Source organism: Mugil cephalus, chromosome 9, assembly GCF_022458985.1.
Source record: "Mugil cephalus isolate CIBA_MC_2020 chromosome 9, CIBA_Mcephalus_1.1, whole genome shotgun sequence".
Lineage (NCBI taxonomy): Eukaryota > Metazoa > Chordata > Actinopteri > Mugiliformes > Mugilidae > Mugil > Mugil cephalus.
In genome coordinates, this window is record NC_061778.1 from 23,594,785 (window position 1) to 23,617,830 (window position 23,046).

Here is a 23,046-nt window from a genome sequence, read left to right on the forward strand (position 1 = left end):
ATCTTTTGCATGCTGTTGTAAGATTTCTTTCAATTTTCAATTTATGCTTTGAAGTAATGAAAACGTACTTGAACTGAAATCCACACAAAAATGTGCATAACATGTTTGTATTGGAGCTTGGATCGGTGGATAGAGAACAACTAGACAGTTTATTTATAATTGACAGTTTTTGTATGTATTTTATAAAATGTAATAGTTCCTCTGAAGGCTTAAGAAGGCTTAATAGGACTAAAGCTATATACATGTGCTATCAGGGATTAAAAAAATAGTTAACTGATTTGTCCGGAACTGACGTACATGGCCGAATTTGATTTAATTAGAATAGAGAATGTATTTTATCTGCAAAGCCGGAAAATGCAGGAACACGTTAAATTAGTATTATTCTTGGTTAAATTGAAAAGACTAATTGTTTTGACACTGAGGGGCTGAGCGGTGTCCTTCCAGAGCTCCCTGGATGCTTCCGGACTGGGAAGGCTCTGAGTCGTTTCCGCCGCCATTGCGGGTTTTGGACAGAAGCTCAGCCGTAGCCGCTGCTAAACATCGATGCAGGGCAGAAAGCGTACTCGGAAGGGGGTCATATTTAACATTGCGACTGATATCAGCTTTGAAAAACACGATTAACTACACCGAATCTCGTCCTTTTTTTGTTTTTGTTCGCCCTATCCTTTCCTCCGACCTACGCCTACAGTCAGGAGGTCGTAGCTAGCGCGGTGCTAGCTGCACGGCTAGGATTTCAGGACTCCGGAGAAGCTCGAGCAAAACACCATGGCTCAAATCCTGCCTATCCGCTTCCAGGAGCACCTGCAGGTACGTGGGCAAACCTGGTAGCTATAAAAAACCCAGCATCCCAAATGTTTGCTGACCTGCCCGCTTAATATTTGTTTGAACGTCAATACCCGCAGTAAATGAATGACCTCCATCCATCCATCCCCCGTTCAGTCAGCAACTAGCAGCTAGAACCTAGCGCTTCTTTTTCTTTTTTCTTTTCTTTCTTTGCATTTATTTTCATAGTTGAACACCACGGGATATCAACATCATATGAGATTGATGGAGTTACAGCTAGATATTTTGCTATTTCCAACCCCCCTGGAGGCTAGTCTGTTATCTGAAGAACTAGCTCATTTCATTCACTGCACTGACGCTGTGCACAGCCGACTCGCTGTTAGCTGTCAGCGACGAACAGCATGGGATTTTAGCTCACACTTTGCCGACTTTCAGCAATTATTTGTTGATTTATAATTAATAACATCAGACGTGTGCTGTGCGACTGCCCTCGGGTTAGCCAGTAGCTGCTTGGCTAGTTAACCGTTACCGTTAGTGTGTCGTTAGGGATATGTCAACGTCATTCATCGTAGCCATGCAAGACATTTCAACGGTTCACATCATCAGAGATCATCATAATGATGATGTAGGATGATGATGATGATGATGGTGGTGGTGGTGGTGTCATTCGGACCCTCGGATGGTCATGTGTTCATTTGTCAAGGGATGCTGTAAAAGTAACCCTGTTAGTAGGTGTTAAACCGCGGCCAGCTGCGGTCTGACTGGATCCTGTACCATATCACGTCACACAGAAATATTATGTCACGACCCTCCGCCCGCCCCACATTTTTTTTATTTATTTTTTTATAAATACAGTCAAAGGGAGATTGAGGTTATTCTGTAGGATTTTCTCACTAAAATGTGGCCCCATCCTCATCGTGTTATCAGGAAAACCAGGTGATCCACCCATTGGACCGAAAATAGTCCCTACTCTGGTTCATTCATATTTGTAAAGCGCACCAGGAAGGATCAGAGCAAATTCAATCAAGCTAAAGCTTAACTTGTCCCCCTAGCTTCTAGATATATTGGATTGTTAGGTGTGTCTGGCACTAAAATCTAAAATCTTAAAGATGTGGCCCTATGGGGGAACTGTGCTGTGCACCTTGGATGACGTTTGCCAAGGGCCAATGTGTACTCGGCTCCAAATTCATCAAGTATTCCCAACGAAACTAAAGCACTCGAAAGCCCATAATATTGAATTCAAATCTTTCTAAATCAGTTTGGACAAAACTCAACATCTTAAATTTCAGCTGGAGTTGGAGTTTACAGCTTATTTATTCCCACAGCATTAGCTTTAGATATTTGTACCTTACAATTTTTAAACTGGATGTATGTTATACAGTCTACCATGAAAGTAGAATGATTGCCCACGGGACACAAAGATATAACACAACATAACAACCTAATTAGAATTTGTTACACATATTTTGTGTGGTGGAGCTGGAGTTGTTTTGTTGTTAATATGGCGGTCACTTTAATTTTCGCTGTTTCAAAATGGATAATAAAATGACTGTAATGGAAAACAGCTTTGCATCTGTTCTGTCATCTTTCATGTGTTTTTGTAGTAAATCATGTCACGGGCAGCCAGTATAATATGTCTTGCATTGATATGTCAGCTCCAGAACCTGGGGATCAACCCAGCCAACATTGGATTCAGCACTCTAACCATGGAGTCGGACAAGTTCATCTGCATAAGGGAGAAAGTGGGTGAGCAGGCCCAGGTTGTCATCATTGACATGGCGGATCCCAACAACCCCATCCGCCGTCCCATTTCAGCCGACAGCGCCATTATGAACCCAGCAAGCAAAGTCATTGCCCTCAAAGGTAAGCTCCAGCTAAAATGCATCTAGCATTATTACAACATAGCCAGTGTGCTAGGTATCTCAAAGCACATGGACTGAAAAGTAAACAGTTACAGCCTTGATTGGTCAAGTACTTTGATATGTCACTTTTCTAAGACACTGGACCATTTGTGTAAATTTCGTTTGTGTTGTCAGTCAGTTATGTAGCTGTCATAGTCTGCTTTTCATTTTGTTGTTCATACGTAGACCACCGCATTTCTGTTTGTCAAAAACAACAAGTAACTAAAGTATAGAGTAACACATCTGAAAGTACAAACAGTGATATTTTAAGACATCTAGTACTAATAGCAATACTAGTAAAATGTCATGCTGTCATGAATGCTTTGTCTATTTTGCTTGTTTTTGCTCTTTTTTCATTTCTTACTGCTTTCTTATGTTTGCAGACGGTGAGTTGAATTTTACATATCATGAGTTGTCAAAGTGATCCTGTATGCACTGTCTTGAAATGTCTGCACAGTACTGAAAATAGCTTTAATGAATGCTTGAACTCAAAGTGATAACACAAGCAGAGCAGTGCAAAAATAAGATTGTAGCTTAATGGACTGTATCTTTTTTTTCTTTTTCGTGATTGTGTGTTCGTCCCGTTTGCTACACTGTACATATATTTCATATTACAGCCGGCCATTTTCTGAAACGTACTGGATTTCAGATTTATTAATGCCTTTGTTTTCATTGATATCAATACAGTATGTACAAACTTAACACTTAAGTGACTTAACACAAGCTTCATAAATATACAGTGTTGAATTACTAAAAAACAACTTGCTTGCATGTCTTATTCTCTGAGTAATGTTTTTGTTGTGTGGTAGATAGAGACCATGCGTCTTTGTTGGTAATGTAGTTGAATGAATGCATTTACATGGTGTTTTAAAAATCTGGGAAATTGACTCACAAATGGCAAAACTGAAGATGCCCACATAACATCATACACATGTGATCTGAGTAAATAACAAACATCAATGACTAACAATCCCTGAAATCATTAGACCGTCAGGTGAATATTCAGAAATTGTCCGTGTCCTGGAAAATGGTTGGTAGTAATGTATAGTATATGTGTATGTAGTAAGAGCGCTACAACATACAGAAAAAGATATGGTTCCTTAAACAATGTGAAGGCTGCAAGCAGTGACATTTAGGCCAGTCTTGAACGAATGGTAAGGTTGTAATGTATTATGGGCATGTTCCTATAATCCAAACCTTATCGCTAAACGAATTGTGTCACTCGCTTGTGATAGTATAACTAAATATCTTAACATGTACACAGACAATATCAACTATAAATAGCCAATATATTTAAATTGAGTTGAATATGATACATCATAGAATGCTTGCTACCTCAGTAGTTATCTACATTTGTAGATCTGGTTTTGGGACACAGATGATAGCGTTGTAATATTATTTACACTCACTTGCCATTCTGTTGGGTACTAGTGAAAACAAATGGACTCCAATATAACAGTGCTGCATGCACTAAATTTAAAATTCGCAAAGGTCATGGTATTCAGCATTTGTTTAGAATAACTGAGAGTTATTGAATCAACTATGGCCTCCAACTATGTTGGAAGCTGGGGTTTGTAGCGCTATTAAATTATATTTTATTTACACATGTTTTGATAATTCTAAGAGTACCACAAAGTACAAACGGTATGATCATTTTGTCTTCCAAAATGATCATACCGTTGAATAACCACATTTCCTACATAGTTTCAACATAAAGTGAATATTATAATAGTCATAAAAGGGGAATTAGAGATTGTTATATAAGAATGCATTCATCGCCTAATGAATTGAAGGTTACATACTGTATGACTGTAAGATTTTATATACAGAATCTGAAAGTGTTCCACGTTGGTGCCCTCAGTGGTGCTATTAAAGAAAAGAGAAAGGTGCTAAAACTAAATGCACAGTTGGATACACAGATATTTATTAAATTAATGTAAAACATAATGTATTAATAATCGAGAAAGGTGAAACCCCAATGCAGCAACATTTTGGTTGTGTTAACAATAATAGCTAGTAATGTAGTGTCAAGCTTTGAGAATGACATTAGTTATGGATAAACCTGTGCCGCAAAACCTTTATTTAGGTTACTTCCCACTTTTTACAGGTGTTTGAACTACAGTCTAATTTTAGACATTTTCAACCTTTAAATTCCATATTACTCTACATTAAATACTGTAACTGTCATTCACATTAAATCAGAGGATTAATTTAAGTAGCTTATAAAATGTGTCCTTCAGTATGTGTTGAATAGTTTATGTTCAAGAGAAACTGATTTTAAAAAAGGAAACATAATTTCATACTTATTTACTGTATTTTAAATGAATTACAGATATTGACTTCACAACCCCTTATTGTATTTTGCTGTTAACTATACAACCAACCGAAGCCGTTCTTCATAGCTGTCACTATAGTGTCATTCACATACTGCATCAACAGTTGATTACATGGTTCAGTTCAGCTGAGGCTTGCTTGGGCCAGATTGAATCTACACTAAATGCCGGGGCCCAAAGAACCGGAGTGTGTTTCCTCCAGTAAACAGAATGGATGTGAGCGCATCGGTCCAGCATCATCATCGCATCTGTTTGTGTGCTTTGTGGTCTTCTTTTGCTAATCTGCATTCAGACCCAGCCCAAATTCCCACATCCGTCATTTTAGGATTAAATTTCAACGTGAATCCCTTCACAGCCATAACAACTTGTGCAGAGTTTCATTTCTCTTGTTGACGGTGGGGGTGGAGGGCTCCACACAGGCCATAAAATTCTCATTTTGACTGGCACAGGGCGCCATGCCAGTTCGTGATTTATTTGAAACACGATAGCGAAACCACATGGAAAGTTGGTGATGATATAGTTCAGAAACTCATACATGGTAGTAATAGTAACAATATCCAAACTCCAACACTGCATTAAAAAGTGTGAATGGTTGCACTGATGCAGGCTTGCTTTTACAAATACCATTAAATTGTATCAGAGAACACTGATTTGACAGATTGATGAATCATTAATTGAATCTTGGAGACAGGATTATTTTTGTATTCACTGTAATGAATGTGAAGGTCAACTTAACTATATTGACATTGACAATCAATCTACCTCACACATACTGTATATATCCAAAGCAGTCACTTTTTCCTCCTTCCGTGTGTCACCTCAGTGGCTAAGTTTACATGGACAATATTTCTCTAACCTGATTGAAGTAAAGTAAAGTAGGGTTACAAATGGTACAAAGCGGCTTAGGTGAATGCCAAATAGGATGATCTGTTAAGAAATATGCGTTTACACTAAACAAAAAATAAATCAGAATATAGCTTCTTGCAACTTTGGTTGGTACGTTTTGCCACTTTGTGCAAGTCGGTTCTGCCTACTCTCTACATCAAATCTGCTGGAAATGTAACGTGACTTCGTTCAATTCTTCAACTAGACATGAACCCTCATTTGGTGGTTCTTACGATGACTCTGGCTTTCTCCATCTTTTTAAACATACGTACTAGTTTTGTCTGTCTCATCCAAAAACTTGTCACATCACCTGATGTTTAGCCCACATGGGGCAAGTGTGCATTGACTTTATACATGATTGACAAACCCATCGTGATGTCACACATTGGATTCTGAACATCGAAAATGAAGCCGGAAGTCGGCTGAGCCCACAGTCGCCATGTTGGATGAGCTTTACTCCACCCACACACAGATAGTTCAAATATCCACATGAGGTTCTTGTTGGGATGGAGCTAAAGCAGCCTGGATGTAGAGACCCCCCCCACCCACCCAACTCTCCACTACCAGCTCAGGCTACTGCCTGTCAGTCAAAGCGGGAACGCCCTTAATTATGCAGAATTTTAAACCTTGATAAAAAAATAAATAAACTAATAAGTTTATAGAGAAAAAATGTCCAAAATAATTTTTTGTACCAGGCTGTAAACAGGCTGTTTAATAGTGCTTTAAAGTTAGTAGAGTTAACATGGGGGTCTATGGGGATTTGGAACATGGGTTTCATCATTCAGACCTGGAGGTGGACACCTGGTTAAAACCAAGGGCAGATGACATTTTAAGCTGCTAGTATGTCCTTGCTTGGGCCACTCTGTTCTGATTAACCTGGTTAAATAATTAATTTTCTTCTTATCTGCCTGTTAGCTGAATACTACCGTCCATGTAAACGTAACCAGTGATGTCACTGAAATGAAGGAGGATGCTATATTTTTTGATTCAATGCAAATTCTAAGTTTGAAATGCCCGTGTACAGATGACTTAATATTTTCCGCTAACATTATCACAAGACGTTTGCTTAGTCAGCCACAACTGGATGTGTCTCACCTTAACAAGTTTATTGCATTAGACCTAACTGAATGCAGATCCACTGATTTAAGTGGTTGCCCTTTTGTTGGTCTTGCCTTTTGTTTTGACACTGGTATTGGCTCTATGGTCCGTCAGTGTTACTCAAACAAAACATTTCCCTGGCAAATGGAAAAGGTTATACCCAAGTCGTATGTTTGCTCCTAAAGTCTGTGTGGGTTGTGTGCCATGGCTTAAATCACGAGGCTGAGTGTTTATTTTGAGAATCTTTAAAGAGAGAGTGTTATCCTGTGTCAGAGGACGTTAACCTCGGCTGTTCATATTTTCAGCGGCAAAGACCCTGCAGATCTTCAACATTGAGATGAAGAGCAAGATGAAGGCTCACACGATGACAGATGACGTGACCTTCTGGAAGTGGATCTCCCTTAACACCGTCGCCCTGGTCACAGACAACGCAGTCTACCATTGGAGCATGGAGGGCGACTCTCAACCAATCAAAGTCTTCGACCGTCATTCCAGCCTGGCAGGCTGCCAGATCATCAACTACCGCACTGACGCCAAGCAGAAGTGGTTGCTGCTTATTGGAATTTCAGCACAGGTGAATTAGCAATGTCTTTGAATGCGATGTGTTCATTATGACAAAATTTGTCTAAACAATATTAATGTCTCACTTTTAGCACACAGCTGTTCTACTGCACCATTAGCAATTAATATGTCTTCTTAATATGCCTGTAATCACCAGCACAATATTTTTGTGATCAATTACTTGTACTTAGGTTCATTAACCATAAGGTGTAATACAGAAATGTGTGGTGGGCAACTGTATATGAAGACACATTAAAGTTAGATAGTTTTGCTATACTGAAAGCAGAGGTGTTATAGGAAATAACAGCAAAAAAAATCTAAATATGACAATGAAACGCAGAATGTTTTGGTCTTCATTCTAAGCTGAGGATTTATTTTCTCCTGTTCAGCAAAATCGTGTCGTGGGAGCTATGCAGTTGTACTCGGTGGACAGGAAGGTGTCCCAGCCTATTGAGGGGCATGCTGCTGGCTTTGCACAGTTCAAGATGGAGGGCAACACTGAGGAGTCCACTCTGTTCTGCTTTGCTGTGCGAGGACAAGCAGGAGGAAAAGTAAGATTTCCTGGTACTACAACATTTTAAAACGCTCCTTTAAAGTCCTCTTAGCCTCACTTTACCTTCTTCTGTCTTATTGTCTTTTTGCTTTAGCTCCATATCATTGAAGTGGGTACTCCACCAACCGGGAACCAGCCGTTTCCAAAGAAAGCTGTGGATGTTTTCTTTCCTCCAGAAGCACAAAATGACTTTCCTGTGGCCATGCAGGTAAAAACCATATGTACAAGGAGACATCCTGACTTTCTATGTTAGTGTTTCTAGCTTGGACAAATGATAGCTACGCCAAGGTCCTTTCCCATTAATAGTAAATAATTAAATCTCCTTTCACCTGTTTTATGCACATGTTCTGACTATACTTTTTTGAAAAATCATGAGCAGGAGTTCCAGTGCTTTGTCTATAGGTTTTCAATGTTTTTCTATAGGAATGGGCCACCGCATAGTTATTGGGTTTGTCTAACCTAGCAACAGTAACATGAAGATGTGACTTGACAAAGGGTAGGAACCCTTTGTTTTGGCCAGCAGAGCAATCAGAAAGCCAACAGAGTCAGTTACAACTTTTGAACAAGCTATTCTGAAGTGCCACTTACTGTGGCACATCAGACTATTGACTATTATTTTTTTCTGTCTGGAGAGCATTTTAGAAATTAGCTCTTTGGTTGTCTTTTTTGTTTTATAACCACAATTATCCATCTGTGTGTTTAGATCAGTTCCAAGCAAGATGTAGTCTTCCTCATCACCAAATATGGCTACATCCACCTGTATGACCTGGAGACTGGAACTTGCATCTACATGAACAGGATCAGCGGGGAGACCATTTTTGTCACTGCCCCCCATGAGCCCACTGCTGGTATCATTGGAGTCAACAGGAAAGGACAGGTAATCTAATGATACCAATATAATCTATCAGAGAGGGATTGGTTTGTAATTCGTCTCAATGCATCAAAGCAGGAACCTCGTGTTAAACATGAAATTGAATAGTAACATTAAATATTAATTGTAACCGTCAGTACACTGACATTGAACACAGGCCAGTAAATGGACAAGCTATGAGCTATAGTGTGGACTATTAGTTTGAAGTGAGTGCCAGTGCCAGAGTCTTGTCTAATGTTCATCTGTTCTTGCCAACAATTGTCGGTGATTCACCTTCCGTCTGGTATGTCAGACCTTTTGTATAACTGCATGGGTCCTTGAGTGTGACCTTGACTGATGAAATCTCCGTGTAAATATCAGGCCGTGGCAGCATCTTTGGTGTCAGGCAGCATGTGACAATCCCAGCAGGAGGGCTAAGCTTGGCCAGACAGACTACACTATCTAATCCTGTTATTGCTCTTGGCCCTCACCTGCAGGTGTGCCAGGCACAGCTCAGTGCACACTCAAATGTAACACTACACGACGACGCAAGGTAATCCTTGCATGTAATTTAGGAATGAAACAAGTACAGATCTTAACATGTAATTCAATTAAATCTATTTTTAAACTTGGTCTCCAATCTATTTTCAGTGTTGGTTACATGTTGAGTGTAGTAGTGTATTTGGTGCCGAGTATAAGAGTGAATGAATGTTGGAATTATTCATTCAGGTGTTGATATAATTTCATATCTTGGCCACTTTAAATGCTGGATTTTTATTAGTCGCAATTAAATATTTTAATCTATTTATTTAAAAAATAAATTTTAATTGAACCACAATATAGCTAAGTGACAAATACATTTTGCAAGAGCTGCAACTTCTTGATGAATGTAAAATGAAAACATTAGGTGAAAACAGCAACAGCTGAGTCTCAAAACAAACAAAGAATAAGTAGTTTCTCAGTTTTAACCACATTATTATTTTAGTGAATGCAGAAGCCCAATCACCTAATTGAAGGAAGATAATTATATAACGTACATTTAGCTTGGTATCCCTTACATTTTTTTTATTTTATTTTTTTTAAATAGATTGATGATGTGAACATTACTCCTCTTTCCCTGAAGGGATAAATCAATTTGGTGTCCTCTGTTACAAATAAGAAAGCATTTTGATCTTCCAGGTGTTGTCAGTGTGCGTTGAGGAGGAAAACATCATTCCCTACATCACCAATGTGCTCCAGAACCCAGACCTGGCTCTCCGCATGGCCGTTCGCAACAACCTTGCAGGGGCTGAGGAGCTGTTTGCCCGCAAGTTCAACACACTCTTTGCAGCAGGGAATTACTCAGAAGCTGCCAAGGTGGCAGCCAATGCACCCAAGGTACTGCCAATGTGCACCGTCCACTCAGACTGTTAAGACTAAGCAGATTTTTGTAGCTTAACATGACAATAAACTCAAGGGTGTATGCTTAGATGTTCCAACTAAAACTGTTAAAAGCATGGATGTCTCAGAAGGAAATTTATAAAGCGATCCATTTCATTTTCTCAGGGTATCCTGCGGACCCCAGACACCATCCGAAGGTTCCAGAGTGTTCCAGCACAACCGGGCCAGACGTCTCCTTTGCTCCAATACTTTGGCATCTTGCTGGACCAGGGCCAGCTGAATAAGTTTGAATCTCTGGAGCTGTGCAGGCCTGTTCTCCAGCAGGGCCGCAAGCAGCTGCTGGAGAAATGGCTAAAAGAGGACAAGGTATGTCCTCTGGTTGATCTTCTAACAGGCAGTCCTTATCAAGAAATCCATCATTTTAGGTTAAGAAATGGAGTTTGTCTTGTCTAATGGAGAAGTTTTCTAAATTTGAAAGGCAGTGTTTTTGTCGAAACGCATCACTGCTGATACTCATGTGTTAGTTCTATTTTGGCTTAAGATTTTTTTTGATTCATTACTCGTTCTTCAGTTGATTTGTCTTGGACTTGTATCTCTTCCAAACCTCCAATTTCTTATTAATGTTAATCTGTGTATCTGCATTTACAGCTGGAGTGTTCTGAGGAGCTCGGAGACTTGGTGAAGTCTGTAGATCCAACTCTTGCCCTCAGTGTCTACCTCAGAGCCAACGTCCCCAATAAGGTTATTCAGTGCTTTGCAGAGACTGGCCAGTTCCAGAAGATTGTCCTCTATGCCAAGAAGGTTTGTGGTGACAGATTTTATGACTGTGCATTTATCTTTTTTGTGAGTGGTGGCCGTAAGCCGGTTTCCGCTGTTGTCAAAAGTTTAGTTCTTTTATTGATCGATTACACCTAATATGTGGAACTGTTGACATTAAAGACTTCTCATCCCTTCAGGTTGGCTACACTCCAGACTGGATCTTTCTGCTGAGGAATGTAATGCGGATCAGTCCAGAGCAGGGTCTTCAGTTCTCCCAGATGCTGGTTCAGGATGAAGAGCCACTTGCTGACATTACACAGGTAAAAACACATCTTAATTGCACCACTTGTACCCCTGGTATCTTAAAGTTTATTGTATTGTACAATGGCTGCTGCTCTATAGTCAGTCATATAAACACAGAGCTTGACTTCTGTTAATTTTCCCTGTATTTGTTTCTCCAGATTGTTGATGTGTTCATGGAGTACAACCTGATCCAGCAGTGCACATCCTTCCTACTAGATGCCCTGAAGAACAACAGACCAATGGAAGGACCACTGCAGACACGTCTGCTGGAAATGAATTTGGTTCACGCACCACAGGTGCATAAACATCTGCGTACAACACTTTGACTGACTGTGTTATTTTTAAAGTGCTTCATAAATAATGATTGATTAAATGTGTCATAAATCAGATACAAATATGCTCTTTATTTAATTTTTATTTTACCAAACATCTCATCTTAAAACTTCAAGTGGACGAAGCTTCACACCATTTGAAACGTGTCTCTCCCTGCGTCATGTCTTGCAGGTTGCAGATGCCATCCTGGGCAATCAGATGTTCACCCACTATGATCGTGCTCATGTGGCTCAGCTGTGTGAGAAGGCCGGTCTCCTGCAGAGGGCACTGGAGCATTATACTGACCTGTATGACATTAAACGTGCTGTGGTGCACACACACCTTCTCAACCCAGAGGTACAATCAGATCATGTAACAGTGGTGATAAAACATGACTGTAATGCTGTTTGTAAACTGGCTCATTTGACCAGTATGTAATGAACTCTATTTTTTTTATATGAATTTGCAGTGGTTGGTGAATTTCTTTGGCTCCCTCTCTGTGGAGGACTCCCTTGAGTGTCTGAGGGCCATGCTGTCGGCCAACATCCGTCAGAACCTGCAGATCTGTGTTCAGGTCGCATCCAAGTACCATGAACAGCTTAGCACTCAGTCACTGACTGAACTTTTTGAGTCATTCAAGAGCTTCGAAGGTATGTTTGAAATATCCCAAGTTCCAAGCAGTGTTTCCTGTTTCATTTGAGAATATGGTTTGAGAATAAGTTTTAAAATCATCATTTTAATTCGTTTTTCTCTTCATTTTGACCTTTGTGTCTTTTAGGTTTGTTCTATTTCCTGGGCTCCATTGTGAACTTCAGTCAGGATCCAGAAGTTCACTTCAAATATATTCAGGCTGCCTGCAAAACAGGCCAAATCAAAGAGGTGGAGAGAATCTGCAGAGAAAGCAACTGCTACGACCCTGAACGTGTGAAGAACTTCCTCAAGGTCAGAAACGTACAGTGCTGAATAAACGCTTCTCTTTTCATGTAGTGTGAAATTTAGCCGGTAACGTTTTGAATATTTTCTCTCTCAACAGGAAGCCAAGCTCACTGACCAGCTGCCTTTAATCATCGTGTGTGACCGCTTTGATTTTGTCCACGATCTGGTCCTGTACCTGTACCGTAACAGCCTGCAGAAATACATTGAGATCTACGTGCAGAAGGTACACTGCAACAACCAGAAGAGTGTATAATCACTAATATAATGGCAGCAATGACACACTCTTTTTTAAATCTGTTGTTTATGGAATCATAAACCTTGATTGACTGCCAACTGTTATGGAGATTGTTTCGTTTGTTCCCTTCACATCATCCATCTTGACTTTACTGTCTTGCTGCAACAAGAAGTAGACATTTATTCAAGATGAATTGTGGTTGTGCTGTAGTTGTTACCTAAATGGGTGCATGTCATGATCTCATAATCATTTGTTATAGGTCAACCCAAGCCGCCTGCCGGTAGTTATTGGAGGGTTGCTTGATGTGGACTGTGCTGAGGACGTGATTAAGAACCTGATCATGGTGGTGAGAGGACAGTTTTCCACAGATGAACTGGTTGCTGAAGTGGAGAAAAGAAATCGGTAAGAACGACATAAATAATTAAACTGCTATCTAATAGGGGAATGACTTTAGCAGTATTTGAACCTAAAAAACCACAGTGTGATAACGTGTTTTGTTTGTAGTATTTTGAGTCAGCAGTTGGTTCTTCTCGAAACCTTCATTATGTCTCTCCAAAAGGCGTTGAATAAGGGCAACTGGACTTGTAGAATTTTCTTTCCACTCATCCGAGTAGCTTCTTCAGTTTTGAGAGGCTGATTATTATGCCTTTTTCTCCAGACTGAAGTTGTTGCTGCCTTGGTTGGAGGCTCGTATTCACGAAGGTTGCGAGGAGCCGGCAACTCACAACGCTCTGGCTAAGATCTACATCGACAGCAACAACAACCCAGAGCGCTTCCTGAGGGAGAACCCCTTCTATGACAGCCGTGTAGTGGGCAAGTACTGTGAGAAGAGAGACCCCCACCTGGCCTGTGTGGCTTACGAAAGAGGACAGTGCGACCAGGAACTTATTCATGTGAGTTTAAACCACTGTCAGGATATTTTTTCTTTTTTTTTTTTTTTTTTTTTAAATACAGTCAAAAATTGGGCAAATTTCTAAAATAATAAGGTGTCACCTTCCATGTTATCATTTAGGTATGCAACGAGAACTCACTCTTCAAGAGTCTGTCCCGCTACCTTGTACGTCGCAAGAACCCCGAGTTGTGGGCAAGTGTGCTGCTGGAGACCAACAACTACAGAAGACCACTCATTGACCAGGTTTGAGAGTTTGGCATCTATGATAAATCAGTCATGTCACATGAACTCTGCCAAAATTGTAGACTTCCATTTTCACTTTGTCTTTTTAGAATCCTCTAAACTGTAATGTAGTTGATGTTTTTTCCATACATCAAGTCTGTTGTCCGTCTCTGCTGCAGGTTGTGCAAACAGCCTTATCAGAGACCCAGGATCCAGAGGAGGTGTCTGTTACAGTCAAGGCCTTCATGACCGCCGACCTTCCCAATGAGCTCATTGAGCTTCTGGAAAAGATTGTGCTGGATAATTCCGTCTTCAGTGAGCACAGGTAGGAGAGTCTTACACCTTTATCCATGATGTTGTTGTCTGAATGATGCATCTTAGTATTATACATGTCGTAGCACAGTAATAAATAGTCTTTTATGTTCATAATTATTTTTTATCATTTCAGAGTTGGCCGTAAGTCATTCAACTGCTCAGTTATTGATTCACTGATAAACTTGCTTTTATTTTCTAAGAGGATGAACTGAAAGCATCCTGTCATTTCAGAAACCTCCAGAATCTGCTCATTCTGACAGCCATTAAAGCTGATAGGACACGGGTGATGGAGTACATTAACCGCCTGGACAACTACGACGCCCCAGACATTGCGAACATTGCCATCAGCAATGAGCTGTTTGAGGAGGCATTTGCTATTTTTAGAAAATTTGATGTCAACACTTCGGCTGTGCAGGTACGAGGTTTCTCTCTTGTGCTTTAAATGTGTTTGCAGTATGAAAGGTTTTTAAATGTGTTGCTTTGGCCTGACGCCTAATTAAAACTAGGACTGCGTTATTAATGTTGATACCCAGTGATGTGAGTGTTTTCTCTCATCCAGGTTCTGATTGAACACATTGGTAACTTGGACAGAGCTTATGAATTTGCCGAACGCTGCAACGAGCCTCCGGTTTGGAGTCAGCTGGCAAAGGCTCAGCTTCAGAAGGGCCTGGTAAAAGAAGCCATCGACTCTTACATCAAGGCTGATGACCCCTCTGCTTACATGGAGGTGGGACAAGCTGCAGCCCAAAGTGGTAAGATGATGCATCACTTTAGCTAATTTGTTGCTTTGATTTTAATTATCTTAATTATTTTACTTAATGAATGCAGCTTAATGGTGTTTTGGTTGATTGGTTCAAGAAACTGATGGGAGTTAGTCGTTGTGTGCAGGAAACTGGGAGGACCTGGTGAAGTTCCTGCAGATGGCCCGTAAGAAGGCCCGCGAGTCATACGTTGAAACAGAGTTGATTTTTGCCCTGGCCAAGACCAACCGCCTGGCTGAGCTGGAAGAGTTCATCAACGGACCCAACAACGCTCACATTCAGCAGGTACGCCCCTGGAAACAGCAGACACGCTGGATACCGCTCCATTCTCCTCCTTCTGTTTACTGCTGCTACATAGCTGTTCTGTTTCTGTTCATCTTCTGTCAGGTGGGCGATCGTTGCTATGACGATAAAATGTACGAGGCAGCCAAGCTGCTTTACAACAACGTGTCCAACTTTGGCCGTCTGGCCTCCACTCTGGTGCACCTGGGAGAATACCAGGCGGCTGTGGATGGAGCCCGCAAGGCCAACAGCACCCGCACCTGGAAGGAGGTGAGGAAGGACCCGTTTGATTTGAGCTCATTAATGACATCTAAATGTTTTTAACATTTGAAAAAAAAAATGAGAAAAGGTTTACTGTTAATTCACCTGCGTTCATTGGTCTCTTTGATCATCTGCTCTCTTCCAGGTGTGTTTTGCTTGTGTAGATGGGAAGGAGTTCCGTCTTGCCCAGATGTGTGGCCTGCATATTGTCGTCCACGCCGATGAACTAGAGGAACTAATCAACTACTATCAGGTACATATGGTAACTAGGGCCAGTGCAAAACTTAATTATGAATTCTGAGACACTACAGAACACTGCGCTGATATACATTAGAATCAACACAAAGTTTTCTGTATTGTATTTTTTGTTTGTTGTGTGTGTCTTGCATACTCATGGTGACTGGCCATTTTTAATGTACAACACAAAATCATTCACGTCATTAATGCACAGAACAGTCCATTGCACCTCTTGCCAGTGAATCTTAGGTATATACAAACACATGTGAACTGTTGTTGGTACTGATGTAAAAGCTCCAACCATTCTGCACCTCACTTACTGTCCTCTTTAATGGAGGCTGGTAAAGAGTTTGGTCAGTGTCGCTAAGTTTGCCTGTGTGTTTCAGGACCGTGGTTACTTTGAGGAGCTGATCACCATGCTGGAGGCCGCCCTGGGCCTGGAGCGTGCTCACATGGGCATGTTCACAGAGCTGGCTATTCTCTACTCCAAATTCAAACCTCAGAAGATGAGGGAACACCTGGAGCTCTTCTGGTCCCGTGTTAACATTCCAAAGGTAGGAGACAGGTTTATTATCAACTCTGCCGTGAGTCTGTGTGACAACTGTTAAATCTGGACCAGTCGTGCAGAGTTCTCTCTGCATAGACTGTAAATATTAGATTTGTGAACTGATGTGTTTGTGTGGGTCAGGTTCTCAGGGCAGCCGAGCAGGCCCACCTCTGGGCAGAGCTGGTGTTCCTCTATGACAAGTACGAGGAGTATGACAACGCCATCATCACCATGATGAACCACCCATCTGATGCCTGGAAGGAGGGCCAATTCAAAGACATTGTCACTAAGGTAAAAAAAAACATCCTAACTCTATATGGAACAGTTTTGATGATTCTTTCCCATTAATGAGTTAAACCCATTTATAGATACTAAGTTAAATAAATGTGTGTTTCTTATTGTAGGTGGCCAATGTGGAGCTGTACTATAAGGCCATCCAGTTTTATCTGGAGTTCAAACCATTGTTACTGAACGACCTGCTCATTGTCCTGTCTCCAAGACTGGACCACACACGTGCTGTCAACTTCTTCAGCAAGGTCTCGCTTCATTATTATTAGTAATTATCTGAAAAGATCAGTATTAATGCTACTGTGGCTCATGGTTTTCACTCTGGTTCTTTGTTTAGGTCAAACAGCTTCCTCTGGTTAAACCTTACCTAAGGTCTGTCCAGAACCACAACAACAAGTCTGTTAATGAAGCGCTCAACAACCTCTTCATCATCGAGGAAGACTATGCGGTAGGATATTTGGATACAATACATTTTCTTAATTCTCTCCAGCAAAATAAATCATTTTCAGCCCCAACTAATTATCCCCTCTCTCTGTTGTGTAGGCTCTGCGCACTTCCATCGACGCTTATGACAACTTTGACAACATCTCGCTGGCTCAGGGTCTGGAGAAGCACGAGCTGATTGAATTTAGGAGGATCGCAGCCTACCTTTTCAAAGGCAACAATCGCTGGAAACAGAGCGTCGAACTCTGCAAGAAGGACAAGCTCTACAAAGTGCGTTGCCTCTAAACTATTTTCATCTGAAACGTCTATGCCCTTTAGTTGTTTTTGACCTGTCACCTTTGTGCGTTACTCTGTGCAGGATGCCATGCAGTATGCGTCCGAGTCTAAAGACATTGAGCTGGCAGAGGAGCTCCTGGCCTGGTTCTTGATGGAAGACAAGAAGGAGTGTTTTGCTGCCTGCTTATTTACCTGCTACGACCTGCTGCGGCCTGACGTGGTGCTGGAGACGGCCTGGCGGCACAACATCATGGACTTCTCCATGCCATACTTCATCCAGGTCATGAGGGAGTATCTCAGTAAGGTGGGTGACCAGTGTGAGTGGTGTATCAGGACAAAGTAGATGGCTTTGTTAAAGGTAAAGAGAGCTACGTTTTACAGATCTACAGTAACTACAGTAAAATAATAATAATAAAAGTCATTAGAATAGGAATGGGAAACATAGGCTACGTATTCACTGTTGACTCTTCTCCTGCTGTTAAGACTTGTGAAATAGTACTTGCAAACTTGTATCATGTATCTGTGGAGACCGACGTGTCAGTCAGGAACCTGAAAATGCTCAGGATTCCATTTCTAAAAAAAGCACCGGCAGCTATGAAAGTTTGTTTGCAAATACTGTTTGACAATACGACGGCTTCACGCAGTCCCTACTCTGTCAAAAACAAAGCCCCTGCCAGTTCTTTCCTCCATTCATGCTCATCTTCCTACGCTTCTGTCAGCCATCACCGGTGTTTCCCTTTTCAGTTGGGCTTCCATCCATTCGAGCTACTTTTCCATACAAATGTGTTACAGAGGAGATTCACATCTGCTGTGTCGCTCATCATGCCATTTGTCTCTGTTACATGGCGGACGATGCAACCCACCTGTTGTTTTCATAAAAGACAGCAGATCTGAGTGAAGCCTTTCTAAGATTGTAGTTCATTTGTGTGCTGAACTTGGACCGCAACATAAGGTTAATTTTTAAAGTCCAATGAGCTGTTGGTTGCACAACATTATTGTAAAATAAAGAATCATTAGTGTAATGACAATAAATCATTTGAAAGTATCTGTGTTGCATATTTATCAGTGCATATTACTTAGTTTGCAGTAGCCCCCATTAGCATCAGGCTTTTAGTTTTTACATCAGTGAAAGAAACAAAATCTCAAGTCTGCATTTGTATCAAAAGTGGCATTAATTACCCGCATCATTTTAGGATTTTTGTGTTTCTTCTTTAAGTGACAAGTCCTCTGTTTTGCTCTTTTCTCTCTGTCAAAATTCTATTTTGGGAGACTCCCATTTGTTTTTTCCTCCTTAAGTTGCCTCTCTGAATTTCCTTTCCAGGTTGATGCGATAAAGGAAAAGGTGAAAGTCGAATCCATTTTCTAATCATTCTTTTTGACCCCTCTCCCTGTCCTGTAGCCTGTAGTTTGGAGGAGTAAAATTAGCAGAAAGTGCATGTCCCCCTCTCTCCCCTCTCCATGTCACTCTGCTGCTTCTGACTGTAAATTCCACATCTCCACTAGACCACCCACCAACAACAACCCACGTGAAACCAGAGCGATGCTCTTCTTCGCCATCTCTCCAGACCCTGTTTGGTGTGTTGGTGTCAGTGTCTCAGAAACTAGTTATTCAATTACTCTAGCACACAACTCATAGCAAGAGGAGGTGTGAAAATATTTCTGGCAGCCTTTGCCATAAGCCACTGAGCATTATGTAAACAGAGCTTCTACAGTTTAATACGCTAGACTTTCCTCCATGTGGGTTTGCCACGATGAGAATGTGCAGCTTAAGCCAGCGTACCAATCAGCTGTCCTCAGCTGTGGGAGAAGAGTGCCGCTCTGGGGTCAGGTCCTTTTGTCAAAGACGTCTAGATGAATTCTCATATTAAAGTCTCTTGTAACAGCACTCAGCTGCAGTCTAATGCTAGCCGTCATCCTGACTTTGATGATCCCAACATCAGGAAGTTTCCTCCCTGTAGATACAGTGAAGGTTTACTGAGGTGGGTTAAGACATTAGGAATTAATCATTATTAATAATCTGTTTCTGTCTAGTGGAGGTGAGGACATTGTGATACCTGTATGTTTTTGGTCAGTGTTGCATTAGCAAAGACTGCAGCTAAGTGTACGACCTAATTACAGTAATAGAGGAGCCACTTTATTATGAGGAAGTGACTATTCTGTCAGAGACCTTTCTTTTGTTCCTCTCAGTGTCTGTCTGTACTGCTCAGTTTATCTCAATTCTGTAGAAGAGCGCAGATGATAAAAACCTTAAACATCAGGAATATTAGCATTTTGAGGCAAGTTTATCTTTATTAAAGAGTGTATTATTTGCTGTTGTGTAGCGACAGGTGCATGAAGGGAAGTAATATGTAGTTGACATATGTTCTATGGGGATATAATTCACAACATGAAGAACAACAAGCATGCACCCCACCCCCTTCCCTCAGTAGCATCAGCAGCACTCAGGCCAGGCTAGGAGACATCGTGGTTGGCTGTGCCTGCTTCTGGAAACCTTGAACTGGCTGCACAAAAGCATCCCCTCCACCCTCGCTCACACTCCCTCCACTACGGCTCTCTGCTTCTGCCTTTCTTTCTTTCTCGTGCACTCTTCAAGAAGAAAATAACTAAACTGCTGCTTCAGCATGTCTCTCAGCCCTTCTCAAACCAAACAACAGCCCGTCTCTTCTTCAAACAGCCTGCTTTACTAGATTGACTGGTGTAGTAGTGAACCAGATGGTATGTAGAGAACTGAACCCAGAAACCACCACAAGAGGTTATCTCTCAGCACTGTTTAAAATACCCTTGCAAAGGGGTAATATCTGCAGCTTTTTGCCTGCTCCTTCTATCTTTTGCCCTTTTCCTGTCATCGCCTTTTCTCTGAGCTGCTTAGCAGACACTAAAGCACCAACCAACAAACGGGAGACGGCTTTAGCAGCTTGATTCTCTAAGCTTTTACACTCTAGCAGTGACTTCATTTAGCCCTTGTGTGATGATCAGCTGCTTCCCTCTCGAAACAAACACTATACGCACCATTGGTCAGTGTGACCTCTTTGTTTTCTACACGCAGCGTTACTGACAAACCAAGTGAGACAACAGATGTTGGTGCAACGTATTTGTCAATATGTTTGATGGTTTAGACTACAGTTAACATTCATCTGTAATTGATAACAAGAAGGCAGGTTTGTAGAATATGACCTTTTTTCCCTGATGATGTTTAAACCATGTGGTTAGTGCATCACTAAATTATGAGTAGGCTAATAAAACATGTTGGTCTGTTTGTGACTAATGTGTGGAACAATGTGGTCCTCTGCCACCTGTGTAAGGAGAAAGAAAAACATGTTTTGTAAGTCTATTAGCACCGGTGAGGGGTTGGTTCTCTACATACTCGTAGATGTTTTGGGTGGCTGGATGGTGGGACCATTATTGCCCAGTAGCAACTCATCTGTGCCTCTCCCTCCTTAATCCCTAATTCTTTCCACAAATGCGTGGATATCTACGTAACAGACCGCTGTAGTCAGGCTTCATAGACTAGCCACGAGCTCTCTAGTTGTAGTTCCTCCTCTCGGCCCATAGAGGGCCTCCAACACATTAGCGAGGGCTGCCTCCTGCAGCCTGTTTTTTATTTAAATCTGGACTGTATTCGTCTTCGCCTGTCAGGAATGGTCCCATCCGTCAGCCAGTGAAATAACCCCGAGGTCAGTTTTTTATAAAAAACCCCGCGTCTCAGCTCTCGCTCTTCAAGAGCCCCACCGCCCGCTTTTTAACCGATGTCTCACACGGTGTCTGTTGTCATCTTGTCCACAGGTGGACAAACTTGAAGCCTCTGAGTCTCTGAGGAAACAGGAGGAGCAGGCGACAGAGTCTCAACCCATTGTTTACGGTAATAAGATGATAACCATGTTGCTTCGCGCATTTAAAGGCAACCGCAGGGATAAATTTGACAGCATGAATTAGCGGGGCTCTTCCTGACTGGTTGTTTTTTGCCGCTCCTGTTGCAGGCACACCCCAGCTCATGCTCACAGCAGGGCCCAACGTGGCCGTGCCTCCTCAGCAGGCCTACGGCTACGGCTACACAGCAGCACCCGGCTACAGCCAGCCGCCACAGCCCAGCTTCGGTTACGGCATGTGAACGCCCCCACAGCCCCCGACCCCCGCCACAAATTGACCCGACACCTTCCTTCCATCTGTCCTCCTCTCTTTGTGTTCCTCACCAGCTTCCCATGGTCTTCTACTCACAACAGGGGCCACAAGCAAGCGACAGCCCACTCTCATTTTGAGTACTATTTTTTTATTATGTTGTCCTGTTACAAGAGAACACAATTAACTGCATCGAAGGACTTTTATTTGTATTGTTTGAAAGAAATTGGACCACAAGTTTTCTTTGTTTTGTTTTTTGAACATTCCATATTTATGACTGCTTATTTAGATTATTTTGTGTTTATGTTAATGTCATGTTTTTTTTATTGGTTTGTGCAGAAGTGGACTTGTTACAGCTCAGCAATGAACCTTTGAAGTAGGTGGAGGAGCATTGGATTTTGCACTCATGAAGAAATTAATGTAGAGAAGCTCTTACTTTTGATGTACTGAACATGTGAACAGCTTACATTGTCTTGTTTGTCTGTATAATGCGTTTCATCATTGTATATTCTGAGGAAAAAAAGGTTACATATAATATTGAACATATATTGCCATCTCAATGGCTATAGCTAGCAACACTAAGTAATGATAGTATATTCTGCACAGGCGTGTAGCTTTATGGAGTTTTAAATGCATACAGACGTATGTCACTGAGTGACTGAGGGTGTGTTTGTGTGTGAGTGTGACCTGAAGGTCAAAATAAGAATTTTAACCTCCTCCTCCTCCTCCTCCTCCTCCTCCTCCAGCCTGTACTGGGCTGTTCAATCCACCATCCTAGATATTAGCTCTCCTTCATTGGCTCCATGTATTTAGGTGACCTCTTGTGCCGTGTACAGTGCTTGTGTGAGACTGTATCTGTGTATGTGCAAGGACGGGACCACGGCTACCATATCCCAGGCCCCTTAACCGTACCGTGTGTGTGTATTTACTCTGAACCCTCCTCGTGCTGAGGTCCGTGTATGCCAGGTGTTGTGGTGTTTCCCTCGGTCACCATTTCTTTTTTTTTTCTCTCTCTCTCTTTCTTGCGTGTACAGTGAACATGAAGAATTGAAAACTTTTAGATGGAGACTCCCACTTATCTGTCCTCCGCCCACTCCCCCTGCCCTGCGTCCTCTTCGGTTCATGCTTAGCGGCAGGAGCGAAGGAGGAGGCAGAAGACGGCAGACTGGCGGAATGTTTGATGTCCTAATGACAGCTCTGTTTGATCCATAAACACTCCTGTAGGCTGTGAGTTTAGATGGTAATGATGAAGAAGTTAGGTCTCCGTACATACAGTTCTTTGTCAAGAATGGTATGAAATAAGAGCCTGTTATTTACCTTGATGTACTTAACTTCCTTACATGCTTTAAGCTGTGTGTGTAAAGTGTCATCCTAACATTAAGTTGAATTCCTTTCTGTTGTCATGCATATTAATAATAAAGGGGTTCTGTCATTGATAAGTGGAAGAATATGACTTCACTGAAAGGGAAATACTAGCGTAAATAAAAAAAACTAAAAATTGTATCCAGTCTCCTGT

The 23,046-nt window shown here is 41.6% G+C and overlaps 1 protein-coding gene across 5 annotated transcripts; it reads left to right on the top strand.

The window, feature by feature from the left end:
* The first annotated feature begins 126 nt into the window (after window positions 1–126).
* LOC125013273 (clathrin heavy chain 1) lies at window positions 127–23,033 on the top strand. 5 transcript variants are annotated; one of them, XM_047593776.1, is made up of 35 exons: window positions 127–807; window positions 2,439–2,646; window positions 3,068–3,070; window positions 7,306–7,574; window positions 7,951–8,112; window positions 8,209–8,322; window positions 8,818–8,991; window positions 10,144–10,341; window positions 10,510–10,710; window positions 10,993–11,145; window positions 11,301–11,423; window positions 11,565–11,702; window positions 11,911–12,075; window positions 12,188–12,368; window positions 12,497–12,660; window positions 12,752–12,877; window positions 13,149–13,291; window positions 13,548–13,782; window positions 13,902–14,024; window positions 14,183–14,328; window positions 14,550–14,733; window positions 14,878–15,070; window positions 15,207–15,364; window positions 15,467–15,631; window positions 15,768–15,875; window positions 16,246–16,413; window positions 16,548–16,697; window positions 16,811–16,942; window positions 17,032–17,142; window positions 17,238–17,408; window positions 17,497–17,718; window positions 18,736–18,756; window positions 21,051–21,088; window positions 21,198–21,273; window positions 21,392–23,033. In XM_047593776.1, exons 1-34 carry the CDS (start codon window positions 766–768, stop codon window positions 21,226–21,228), a joined length of 4,920 nt encoding a protein of 1,639 aa, XP_047449732.1. In that variant the 5' UTR covers window positions 127–765; the 3' UTR covers window positions 21,229–21,273; window positions 21,392–23,033. The 5 variants fall into 5 exon arrangements, with proteins under 5 accessions (XP_047449732.1, XP_047449728.1, XP_047449729.1 ...); XM_047593772.1 differs by lacking the exon at window positions 21,051–21,088 and having other exon boundaries at window positions 307–807; XM_047593773.1 differs by lacking the exons at window positions 3,068–3,070; window positions 21,051–21,088 and having other exon boundaries at window positions 308–807.
* The last annotated feature ends 13 nt before the right edge of the window (window positions 23,034–23,046 follow it).